This window comes from Leptonotus elevatus, chromosome 12 (assembly GCF_054856555.1).
Source record: "Leptonotus elevatus isolate MCC_2025b chromosome 12, RoL_Lele_1.0, whole genome shotgun sequence".
In the NCBI taxonomy this organism is placed as follows: Eukaryota; Metazoa; Chordata; class Actinopteri; order Syngnathiformes; family Syngnathidae; genus Leptonotus; species Leptonotus elevatus.
In genome coordinates this window covers 4,086,266-4,099,244 of record NC_141250.1, presented here as the reverse complement: position 1 = coordinate 4,099,244, position 12,979 = coordinate 4,086,266, and the positions used below count along the sequence as shown (strand labels likewise).

The following is a 12,979-nucleotide window of genomic DNA, read 5'->3' as shown; positions in this document are numbered from 1 at the left end:
ACATTTTTTTTTATTGTGTGCATTTATCATGACTTATCATTTGTAAATGTTCAATTCTGCTTGTGAACTGTTAAAGGTGCACGTGTCTGCTGATCCACAAACACATAAATTTTTCAGACAGATGCCACGCAGTTTTAGAGATATTCACAGACATGTTCTGAACATTCTGCTAAGAGACAGCGACATCTCCCGTTTTTCATTTAAATATTTGAAATTGGAAAAAGAAAAAAACCTGTGCCACTCTCTGATCCTCTCTAATGTGTTTATTTAACACAAGTCGGTCTGTTTATTTTACTTTATGTATGCACTCCGGAAAGTTTAGGTAAATGATTAATTATGATCAATTATGTTGATTCAGATTTTGTAAAGAATAATATTTTATTTGTAGTTTCTGTGAGCGACCCCAGGAAGAAAGGTTTTCACCATGGTGAAAACTAATGGGGATACCATTTTAAACAATAAACAAGTAAGAAAACAAAATATATTTTTTTACTCAAATTTTGCGTTGCCTTTAAACCGGAAAACATTCCTTTTCTGCTACTGCTACTTTTATGGCACTGCAGCAAAAGCCGAATATGTAGCGGCAGAAAAAGAAGGTCTTCCTGGTCAAGACACGCAAACTCCAAACGCATCCTAATATATGTTATAAACCAATCAGCACCTCAGCTTGAAGCGTTTTCCATTTGTACTGCCTGATGTGGAGCACCCAGAGTGCACTTCTTTTTTGTGGCACTGAATAACCGAATGGCACATTTGAAAACGGTCAGCGTTTCCGAACAATCAGAGTGGAGCAGAGTGCGCTCAGAGTATATTTCTGTACGCACCCACAGATATGGAGATGGCGCACTCTCATTGCAATGGGAGCGTGGAGGGGAGGAGCCTGGCTAAAGTAGTAAAACAGATGGCGACGTTCAACCATGTTTTAATCAATGTGACCGCAGAGGGAGCATTAAAGGGATACTTGACTCATTTAGCCATTTTCAGCAGTAAAAAGCTAGTAATTTGTGCAAAATGAATTTGATATCTTCATTATTTTTCATGTACAATTAATACCTTTTCCACTAGCTGTTGACTGAAGAGGACATCACCTGTGCTGAGGAAGTTTGCTCAGTTTGCTGACCAAACCCATAATACAGGTGAGCCATGATTGGTCGTTACCTACTTCCTCAGCACAGGTGATGTCATCTTCAATCGACAGCAAGTGGAAAAATTTATTTTTAAAGATATTAAAAGATGAAGTTATCAAATTCATTCTGGACCAAATATTAACTTTTTACTGCTGGAAATGGCTCACAGAGTCAAGTATCCCTTTAAGGTGAAGTCAACATTTCTTGACAATAATATGTTATATGTGACCTCATTAGTCTAAACATGACATTCTGATTAATATTACATTTGTGGAATATGAGTTATGAAGCAAAATCCAGCCGTTTTTTATCAATCTCAGGGGGCGGCCATTTTGCCACTTGCTGTCGACTGACAGTGTTACTGTAGTTACAGTTACTACTAGTTACTTCATTTTAAAAGTAACTCAATTACTCTGATGATTACTTTAACAAAAAAGTAATACGTTACTATTAAAAGTAACTCTTTAGTTACTTAAAAAAAGAACATAAACTGTTCCTTTATGCTCAACTAAAGTAAAGTAACGAGCGTATTTCCATATAAAAAAACCTCATCTTGCACTCGCCTTTGAGTCTTAGTCAAATCCGATATTCGCCCACAATGCGTCTTCTTTGTTAGTACGGCAGCGGCAATCCATTGTAAACAGGAAGTAGTACAGTATACAGCAGCCATTCATTCATTAATTCATTCTGAACTGCTTATCCTCACTAGTGTTGCACAATTAAATTACTCAATTAAATAATTTATCAAGTAACTGACTAACGCAAGATATTTTAACTGTAACTGAGTTACTGTATTTAAAAAAGTAATGCGTTAGAGTATTAGTTATTGTAAAAAGTAACTAAGTTACAGTAACGCGTTCCTAGTAACTAGTTACTGCCCAACACTGTTGACTGAAGATGGCATCACAGTTGCTCAGGGCTCAGGCAACAACCAACCACAGCTCACCTGTTTTCTGAAGATGAACTGTGATTGGTTGTTACCTGAGACCTGAGCAACTATGATGTTATTTTCACTCGACAGCAAGTGGCAAAATGGCCGCCTTCTGATATTGATAAAAACTGCTGGAATTTGCTGCTTCACTCAAATTATTATTTAGTTATTCAAATAACACAATATTAAGACAAGTAGGGCTGCATAGAACATATTATTGTCAAGAATTTGGAGAAGGGGGCGATGAGGGGCGACTTCCCCTTTAAAACATGCATGTGCGAGCATATTGGTCGCAGTCTCGAGCCATGTTATATATGTTTGGCTCAGACAAGGTTGTAGCTCTTGGTTAACACCTTGAACAAAAATGGAGGACTTACTAATGGCTTTACCCAACGTCAAAGTTCTGATCAAGACTAGTTCTCCATCAAAGGATAGGGTATATTTTCTGTGGATGTCCTGGTCCACCTGTTTGAAGAGAAAAAAACAAATGTAAAGTAACAAATGCAAAATATAGAGCTATTTGTGAATACTGAGCTGATAGATTCTTTGATTTTAGTGTGTATGCTTGGTGACTGATGGATGATAATGAAACACCGGAAGCTTTGAAATAAGGTGCAATGAACCTAACAATTGTTTTAGCAAACAATTCAGAACAGTGTTCAACAAATCTAATCTACGTGTTTTCACAAACTTTAAATCTATTCTTTTTGATCAACCTAGTGTGTTGCAAACAAATAATACATCTTTGAAAATACATGACCTACCTGACCCAAATACATCTTACACGTCCTTTAAAAACAAGTAGAAGGATTATAACAAAGAAAATTGAATGCTTGTCTCAAAGCATCCTGTCCTAATATAATAGCTGTCTTATGGATGACAATAAAGTAGTGAACGCCTAGCTATCTTACAGCATTAGCGTCCGACCCGAGGCGCTGACTTGGCGTTCAGAGCCAGATCCTGTTTACGACGACCAGCGTGGAAATAACTCATGTTATCCTTGGCACCTTTTGAAGCTGTAACAGCTCCATGATGTTTGGCTACTCTTCAAAGTTATAAACTAAACTGGCCGTCCATGCTGCTGCCCTTAGTCAGCAGGGCACATTACATCCTCTATTTGTCATTAAGTCTTTTCAAAGTGTTTGGCTGCAGATGCCCCACAGCACTTTTTAAACACTTGAAAAGTTCTTCCTGGGGGAGTTTTTTTTTCACAACCCGGCCAGCCTCATTAATACCAGGCCACGAGGCCTTTGTGAAAAAGTCCCAATTTGCATAATAAAGTAATTAATCAATGCTAATGCATTCTGACAGACACCACATTGCTGCTGGAATAAAAGCACGACATTAGAACACGGGTCCACCCACGTGTGTCTGCCTCACCTGTACGTAGATTTTCTCCTCCACTCTGTGGATTCGTACTCGGTGGAGTCGTCCATCTGCCAGGTTAGTGGCAGCGGGGCAGAAGATGTCTGGCTTCCTGTCCGTCTGCAGGTGGTACCAGATCTGCAGGCTCCCTGGACGCAAGGCACAAATGTGAACCGCGTGGCCCCTTTTTTTTCTTTATTTATGTCACGTTCGATTTTGTCTGATGGAACTAACAAGTGTGAAAAACAAGTGATGTGAGGAAATAAGAAAGCGCCAGTGCTGTGCAGACGTAAGTGTTTTTGTAAACACTGAAGACAAGTCAGTCTTCAGAAAGCCTAATATGCCTTTTAAACAGTTAAGGTCAGAGTCTTCAAGGAACCTAGCATATGTTTTTTGTACAAAATGAAGTCAAGTTAGTCTTCAAAGAACCAAACATGGACATTTTTGTAGACCTTGACGACAATTCAGTCTTCAAAAACCCAATACAGAAAATGTCCCCGGCATCACAGACAACCTGAAAGATCCCAGCATTTCTATTTTCGTAAAGACAATTTAGCTTTCCACAAATCCAAACATGTTTTTTGTAAATAATGAAGACAATGTAGAGTCTTCAAAGAAACTAAGGTTTCGTAAAAATCGAAGAGTTTAGTCTTCATAGAACCTAGCCTACTGCACAGTATGTTTTTGTAAGCAATGATGATAATTAAGTCATTCATAGAACCTAACAAACATTAATGGCACTTGTACTATTTACAATGCTAAAAGAACCTAGATTATACTTTAAAAAACAGTGGTTCTAAACCTGGGTTCGATTGAACCATAGGGGTTCGGTGAGTCAGTCTCAAGGGTTTGGCGGAGGTCAAGACACAATCCCAACTCAAATGATTTGGGATGATATGCCCTGCTTGGTCATTGGCTGCAGGTTATCACACTACATTGCTTGGTCTGTCTGTGCTGTAGAGAATTTGGTGTGCTCTGTAGTCATATTGTGGCTGTTGTGGTGGTACGTCATGTGATTTCTTCATTACTATAACCTACAAAAAAAGTAAGCGGCTGGACAAATATCTGCAATAAGAATTTGCATGTATAATGAAACGTATGGTGTTCCACAGGATTCTATTCTGGGGCCTGTGCTGTTTTTATTGTATCTGCTGTATCTTAAGAAAACAATGGTTGTTGTTTTAAAGTGCTCTCTAGAAAGAGAGTTGAGTTGATTGATGGCAGTGAGTGTCTTAACTGCATGATTTGCAATGCCGAGTTGAGCAATTCTAGTCCAGCATAACTAGCTATATAGCAAATTAAAGGAACACTTTGGTAAGATGCATGTGATTGGAAACACTGAAATCAAGGTGAAGAGAGCAAGATTAGATGAAAAGGTTATTCTCCCTGTTAAAAAGAAAATCAAGAAAGAAGGGTTCGGTGAATGTGCATAGAACACTGGTGGGGTTCAGTACCTTCAACAAGATTAAGAGCCACTGTTATAAAAAAATATTGACACTTTAGTCTTCAAAGAACTTAATGTGTTTTTTGTAAATAATTACGACGATTGAGTGTTTTCATCAACAGTGAACACAATTTTGTCTTCAACGAACCTACCATGTTTTTCATAACGATTGAAGACAAGTATGTTTAAAAAAATAAGTTTTAAATACAATTTAGTCTTTAGAAAAGTCAATGTACGTGTTTTCATAATCACTGAAGACATCTTCAACAAACCTAAGATAGTGTTTTGTGAACATTGACAATTTCTGTATCTAATGGACCTATTATTAAAATAAGTCTTTTAGATGTTTGTTGTAAACTTTTAAGACAATTTTAGAGTAACAATCATTTATTATTATTTTTATTTTTAACGTGGGTGTCTTCAAAGAACCTAGTGTAGGTCGTTTTACGAACATTGAAAACAATTCAGAATACCCAATACTTGTTTTTGGTAAGTTTGAGGACAATTTTGTCTTTTGCCTTGTAAACATTCAAGAAATGTTGGTCTTTAAAAAAAAAATACCCGTGAAAACAATTTCATGCTCAATTAACCCAACATTAGTGTATTTGTAATTACTGAAGACAATTACAATTTTCAACATAAATACAGAGGAGACCAATCTGATTAGCTGGATCGGTATCAGCTGATATTTTCAGTAAAATCGGTGATTGACAGTAGGGAAATACGACATGTTATATTTAATGTTTATCAATGTTTAAAATATAAAAATAAAATTCCCCTTCGGGTTCAACTACTACTGTTTTCCACACATTTCAAGTGGCGTCAGTTATACAGTACATAAATTGTTGCTATTTGCGGGCCGGGTCAGTCCAATCCTGATCGTACTACGGAGTTATATTTAAATATAGTATATAGATGGCTACAAGAAAAAAAAAAGTCAAAAATTTTCCCAGCACAGACAATAGGTAAACAGGTAAAAGGTAAACAATTTTTACCTTCTACTAGTACATGTGAGCCAATCTGTGCACGTACCGTTCCTGGCAACGATGACAGCAATGTACTGGCGGCTGAGGGTGCTGACGGACAAAAGCATGGCAGGACTCTGCGAGGTGATAAAGCTGAATGAAAAGTCCTCTCTGGCCCGACTGCTGCTGCTACTCTCTGCCTGCAAGCTTTTGTTCAGCATCACAGAGAAAGGCTCCTGAAGTGTGTAGGTCAGCGATGACTCTTTGTCGAAAGACACGGACACCTCTGCAAAAACACCACAACCACAATTCATGGGTGATTGGTGAAACACACATACATCAATACAACATTGGGACATGAAAATGAAAACAAAAGACTCATAAAAGTACCTCACAGCTCTCACTTGTAAAGTCACCAGTAGATCATTTTACTATGATATACTTTAATAAATGTGCACAACCAGGATTGCATATTTTGTGGGTTGTGGGTGGAGTACAGTATATAGAAAAAGATAAATTTATTATGCGTAAAGTGATTTATAAAAGAGATCAGATACACTGATACACTGGCTGATTTTGTGTCTTTAAATAGCACATCTGAAAACTAGCATGCAAAGAAGTACCAGCGTAGTGCAGGCATAGTGAGAGGCTGCTCTTGCAAATATTTTTGAAATGCCAAAACAAATTATTGCGCCATATCATCTATTCAGCAATGCAATTTGAGTTTCTATTTGAGATCTATGGGCTGACTTAGTTGCGTGTCACAGCCAGTCATGCCATATCACCTGTGACGAAACTACTTCCAACTAATTTTCATGTGTGTGTGTCGAGGTCATTCTGTCCCAGAAGCACTTTCCTGTATGTGCTGTCCCACATTTAAAGAGAATGTTGGACACGTACGTATAAATACTGTACATCCAATTGACCTTCTGCAAAAGCCTCCAAGAGATAAGAGATGTTTTTATTACATTTTAAAGAAGAAACTGTGAAGACAATGAATTTTAATTTGAACTTGACATTTGTGACAGCTTGAAGTACCGGTACTGAATGAACGTAATGTTTTCACACAAAAAACTCACCCTAATTGAACTATGGACAGGCTTCTGCCTCCTTTATGCTCAATAATAAATCCTTTAATTTCCATATATTTAGTTTGGACTCCAGTAGAGTTTACATGTTTATTGAACTTCAACCCAACTTCATTAGGTGTGAAAAGAAGAAGCATCATTAACGACATCATTAAAGCGCTCGGTCTCGTGTTCCACATAAAATGTAAGTGTGGCCTCATCGTAAAACGTTCTCGCCGGGAGCACAGAACGTTCTTTTGTTCCCAACGCGACCCCCCAAAAAACAATTTGTTTGCCGTCAACGACAGCGGCTGCAAATGAGAATCGAACAACTGTCGTCACGCTGTGAAGTCACGCTTGATTTATATCATCCTCCCACCACACCACATGGCTTAGTTTTCTCTACATACAGACATCATTGGCTTGGGCGCCATATTTTCTCTCCAGGCTGGGTGAGAGGACTAAGACATTCGTTCAGGAGGACATTTCATGCATTTCAACATCTTACACTGTTTGAAATAAGGGTACGACTCAAGCTAGAATCAACTGTAATTAGGTCTGCTCGATTATGAAGAAAATATTAATCATGATTATTTTTGGTAATAATTTAAATCACGATTAGGACGATCATTTATTTTTTGGTACATATCAAGAACATGTTTAAACTGTTATGTTTGCTGAATGACAATAAAACTGAGTCTGAAATATTAAGACAAATAAAATTCTTTGAAACACTATAATTATGCAAGTACCTTTTGGACGAAACAAAATTTATTAAATTAGTTATTTTAAAATTTTTAAAAAGGTGCAAATGTATAAATTTAAACCACTCAAACAACTCAAAATTAGTATTATTAATCTTTTTTTGTTTGTTGATAATGCTGATTTTGTAATTGCGGAGTGTAATAATTGAAATTGTAATTGAATTTCGATTAATTGCACAGCCCTAACTATGTAATTAAGGATCTTAAAGTAGCTGTACATTTTCTACAGTAAAAAGGTACAGGTACGGTCCTAAAATGTGGAAGCAGCAAGGGCACTAAAGTAAGAGCCTTTGAGGTTACCATTCCTGTAATAATTAAGAAAAAAAAAAGCCCAGTGGTGCCTAGACCTTATTTTAGCCAATATCAAAGGCGCGGGTGTGTGCTTTTTAACGACATGTCAATTACATGTCGGAGCGTTCACGTGCACACTCGGTCGCAATGTGTCCCCTTGCACAAAATGTTATGCACATTTTAAGAATTTTGCGGCCATTTTGTATGACTGTTGCAGGATGCCTGATTTCACGGCCAATTTTCCTAAAAGTTGTGATAAAAGTTGCAATTTCTTTGCTGCTGCTTAAACACTTTTTCTGCTAATTTTAAGTGGATTTTTACAAGAAGTGTTTGGAAAAGCAACAGATATTTTTAAATACATAATCTAATGAAAATAGGTAGCAAAACTTAACACATTTTCAATTTAAAGCATTTTTTTAGCTTACAAACTGAAAAGCTCTTCATTGAACAACAAGTTCACATAACTTGGAAAAGTGAAAAGAATTTCTTAAAATCAAAAGAGCAAATATTACAAGTGCATACATGCACATTATAATCAAAATATATATTTTTTAAATTGCCAATGCTATGAAATATGCAGTGCTTAATGCTATTATGGCCAAAATCATTGCCATAACTACTACTCCATTTCCTCCTCAAAATCGTCTTGCTTCCACTTGATCTCTCTGAAAAACATACTTTTGTTCACTTTCAGTTAATAGAGTATGATGATATATCTTCAGTTTATAATTCTACACATTTAAAGACATGTTTAATAATTCATTTACGTCAAAAAACTGCCCAACTCTAGGCTTAACATGCATTATTCATATATAAATATTATATAACTACGCACCGTTTCTCACCTTCATTGTTACGGCCGACCGACCTCGACCCCATCGCCTCCGTGAGTGGGATTTGCCGAGACTGTCGAATTGCGGCGCATTGTCTTCCGCTATATACTTCCGCAAGCAACATTAAGTCAACCAATAAGACGAGCGGATTCTGTATCGTCATACTCTATCCTAGGAACGTTACTGTAAGTTGTCATATAATGGGCATTGTTGTTCATTAATTCCATTAATATTTTACGGACTATTTTTGGATCTCATGGTATTACGGGACAAAGTGCGTTCCTTGACGACGCTTACATTTGTAAATATAGGACGATTCCGTATTTTTCTTAGCGTGAGAGCGTGAGAATGGACAGAAATGTGTGTGTGTCACGCTCAATGCGTGAGTATTGACAGCCCTCCCTCTAAGGGTTGGGACCGCTTTGCGTGGTGGGTTGCAGCGGCATGTCTGCTATGAGAATGCAAACAAAGGACAACATAAAAAAGGTGTGGCATGGGAAGTTTAAAACATGTCCCCGAAATAGACAGGGATTGACTGGTGACCATTCCAGGGTGTACATAACCTCTTGCTGGAAGCCAGTCAGGTCACTCTTACTAGGGATTAGATTTGTTTTGTGTTGTTTTCATGTTATAGTTGTGGGACAGATAGTAATGCTGTTCCAGCTGAATAAATAATTATTTACTTTTTTCCCCCAACAATCTTTTTCTGAGCTTCTGCCTGCCTTGCAGCACTCTGTAGCCTAAATCTGATAGAGTGCCATCAGGGTGTTTATAGCAGAAATGGTCCTTGGTAACAATGTGGTCACAAGAAAGCAAACATGTGCCTCTCTCAAGAGTCTGCTCCTGCAAGGGATGGAGGGACTAAAAAAGCCAATGATCCGAAACAGTAAGTCGTTTAGGCGAACCTACCGACCAAATCGCCAAGATAAAAGAAGCGAGTCGCGGTAGATAAAATAAATGGAGCCCAACAGGGCCGTAAAAAAAAAAAAAAAGGGACATGGCCGAGAGAATCTCCACACTGCAGGGAAAAAGGGGAACAAATGATTGGACTCGGCCTTCCGGAGAAATAAGAAGCTTGCCTTAATCCTTGCAGAGGACGGTGGCAAGAGAGGACACAAATATGACGTGTAACGTGTCGTCAAGGTGACAGCTGAGCTTCATTGAAAACATTTCAGTAATAAGTGGGGGCAAATGTTTACACTTTTCGCTTGTCAACACTTTGTGTCTAGTAAGACGATTAAGTTGTGATCTGATTGGCTGCTTTATTAAAGAAGGGCATTTATATAACATGTATCCCTAATTTGGGGTTAAAGGATTGGATACATTAAGTAGCCATGAAACACTTTTGCCAATAGGTTGCGATGGGAGTCCATGCCTTTCTCTAACTAGCAAGTACATAGCGTGAGAAGCTAACATAGCAGAGGAAGTAGGAACAACACTGCTAAACTAAACACAGGAGCTTAAAACCTAACCTTTCCGACACAACTGTTACATTATAATATTATCCTAATATTTGGAAGGAAAAAAAACACCTTATGACGAAGCAATAATGGACATACTGTGCACTAGTGGAAGAAAAGCATCCATGATACATTATCATATCTAGTTAACTGAAAAATCAGTATCCTAGTTTTCCCACAAAAATGAGCGTATAAACAATTAAAATAAGAGAGCTACTTTTTGCTCATTATTTGGAATATTTTTGTAGCTTTTTTTGGTCACCGTACACACTAAAGATTAAGTTGCGCATTTTCATTGGATAGTTATAATATGCACTCTTGACAAGGCACAATATAGTTTGATGAAAAAGCTTGTATAGTTGTGTTCAATTTTTGTATGTATATTAGTAATAGCCAATACATTTCATTCATCACTAAATTTCGTATATTTAAAAAAATAAAAAATACTTGCTGCTTGCTTGCTCTCAAAACTCAGTTTTTGGTGGAAAGCACAGACATGGCCTGCCTTCATCTCCTCGTCTCATTATTCACTGCATCGCCACACTGTATTATAATTATCATTGTATCCAGTGTTTCGTGATGGCATTTATTGATAGCTTTGCGCTGGTTTAGCATGACTTAGTCTTAGCATGTCTTCCCCAATAAATTTCTTCTTGTTCTCATTTAGTGTTAATGATACTTGTCAGCTTATTCGCCACCATGGAGGGATTTTTTAAGGAGGGGCTGCTTTATATCCATCACGCTAGCTAGTAGCCAGCTGCAGCTGCGGACTCCCGGAAGTCTGGTTTTGTACATGAGAAGATACAATGACATCAATAAATATTATCATGATTGGTTAGTAGAGGCCAAATCTTACTTCAGCCACTCACAGGCCGCGCATGTCGTCTTGTCATCTTTGGAACGTTTTCGACCTCTGTGTTACAGAACACTTGACAGCCGCAACATGTCTAGGGCGTGCGTACCCTGCCTCTAGCTCAAAGTCAGCTGGGATAGCTGAGCTCACTGGTGACCCTGATGAGGACCAGCGGTATAGAAAATAGCTAGATGGGTGCTTTACAGTAGCCTGGCAAGCCACACCCACTTTCTTCAAAAAGAAGGTAGGTCTGGACAGGCATTCATAGACAGCGAAACAGCATCGGCCGAAAACAGGCAGAGCCAATCAAATTCATCTATTTGAAGAAAAACTTGAAGAGTGAAGTGAGACGTTGTCTTCGTGAGCTACGCTTCACTCTTCAAGTTTTTCCCGCAACGACAACGTTCAACAACGACGCCATTCACTACTGTCTCTCTTTGGCTAGTAGCCATGTTGGATTTTTACTCCGTCTCCGCTCCCCAAATGTTTTTATTTTTTTTTATTTATTTTTTATTTTTTAAGAGCTCAGTATTGTTCATTCGGAAATGTCATCATCATTGCTCTTTATATATATATATATATATATATATATATATATATATATATATATATTTTTTGTATGTGGGTGAGTATGTGTATGTGCGTGCGTGCGTGCGTGTATTTGTTAGCTCACCAAAAACCTATTAGAAAAAATCCCATACCGTTCACCTAAACCGAACACTGCCGTCAGGAGACCCGAGGGGACCCAAGGGGACCAAAGAAAACTAAGGAAGGTGAAATCCAGCACTGACCAGACACCACCCACCGGGCCACCCACCAGAATTCTTCCCCAACCCAAGAAACATCTAAATTCCAACAAATCCCCCAAAAAAAAAAAAAATCAGGGAGACCTCAAGAGACCGAAGGAGAGACTGAGGAAAGGAAGGAAGGACAGACGAAGCCGAGTGAGATCTACAGACACCAGCCTCCACCGATTCAATGACCTGAGGAGGAAGCAGATTGTGTCTGAGTTTCGGTAGATGCTGGTGTGGTGGATCGGGCATGCATGAAAATCTCCACCAAAGAGGGGAGCCGTCGACCCCTGCCAGGACAGAGCAAGCGCAACACCTCAGGGCCCCCCAGGCCGCGGCAGCGCCAAAGGACGACCCCCGGGCCCTGCCAGGACCCCCGGGCCCCGCCAGGGCCACCGGCCGGAGAGCAAACCCAGGAGCAGGAGCGCCCCCCACCCCAACACGGCCCGCGCCCCCGACCCAACGCAGCAGGACGGGGCACTGCAGGCCCGCCAGGCACCCCACCGGCCCCCAACCCCCGCACCGCCCACGACCCCCCCGTCCCCCACCCATCCCCGCCATCCACCCCAACCCAGCCCCAGCCGCCCCCAGGTCCCCAAGCCCCCAGACACCCCCCACCCCGCAACCCCCCCCCCCAACAAAGCCGCCCCCCTTCCCGACCCCACCCCGACCAACCGGCAGCCCCCCAAACCCCGACCCCCAGCCCCCGGGGACCCCCCGCATCCAGGCATCGGCGCCGAAGAGGGGCCGGACAGCGGAGCGGAGAGGGCAGCCGCGCCCACCCCACCCCCCGCCGCATGGAGGGACGGAACACCGGGGGCAGAAGGGGAGATGGGGGCACCGGAGGATGGCCGACACCCCCGAACCCCAGGCCCAGCGGGGGAAGGCCCCGGTCGTCACCCCAGCGTTCTTTGTGAAAGTTAACCCCTGTTACTGAGTCCGCCAGCTCGCCGACTGGCGAACTCTACCCCTAAACCGTGAATGTGACCCCACCCAGTGTATATACAAGTGTGTGTGTGTGGGGTGCATTAAAATTAGCAGCAGGTGAACCGGAGCCGAGGGAAATGATATTCCCACGCTCCGATCCA

General features: G+C 40.2%; 1 protein-coding gene across 1 annotated transcript in view; it reads right to left on the bottom strand.

Moving 5' to 3' along the window:
• LOC147164281 (contactin-associated protein-like 5) overlaps positions 1-12,979 on the bottom strand; it is a 145,482-nt gene that overhangs the window by 17,184 nt on the left and 115,319 nt on the right. The window contains exons 19-21 of the mRNA XM_086091070.1: positions 5,900-6,118; positions 3,439-3,572; positions 2,436-2,523 (exon numbers count right to left, since the gene is read on the bottom strand). Coding sequence (XP_085947196.1) covers positions 2,436-2,523; positions 3,439-3,572; positions 5,900-6,118 — 441 coding nt within the window. The remainder of the gene's footprint in view (positions 1-2,435; positions 2,524-3,438; positions 3,573-5,899; positions 6,119-12,979) is intronic.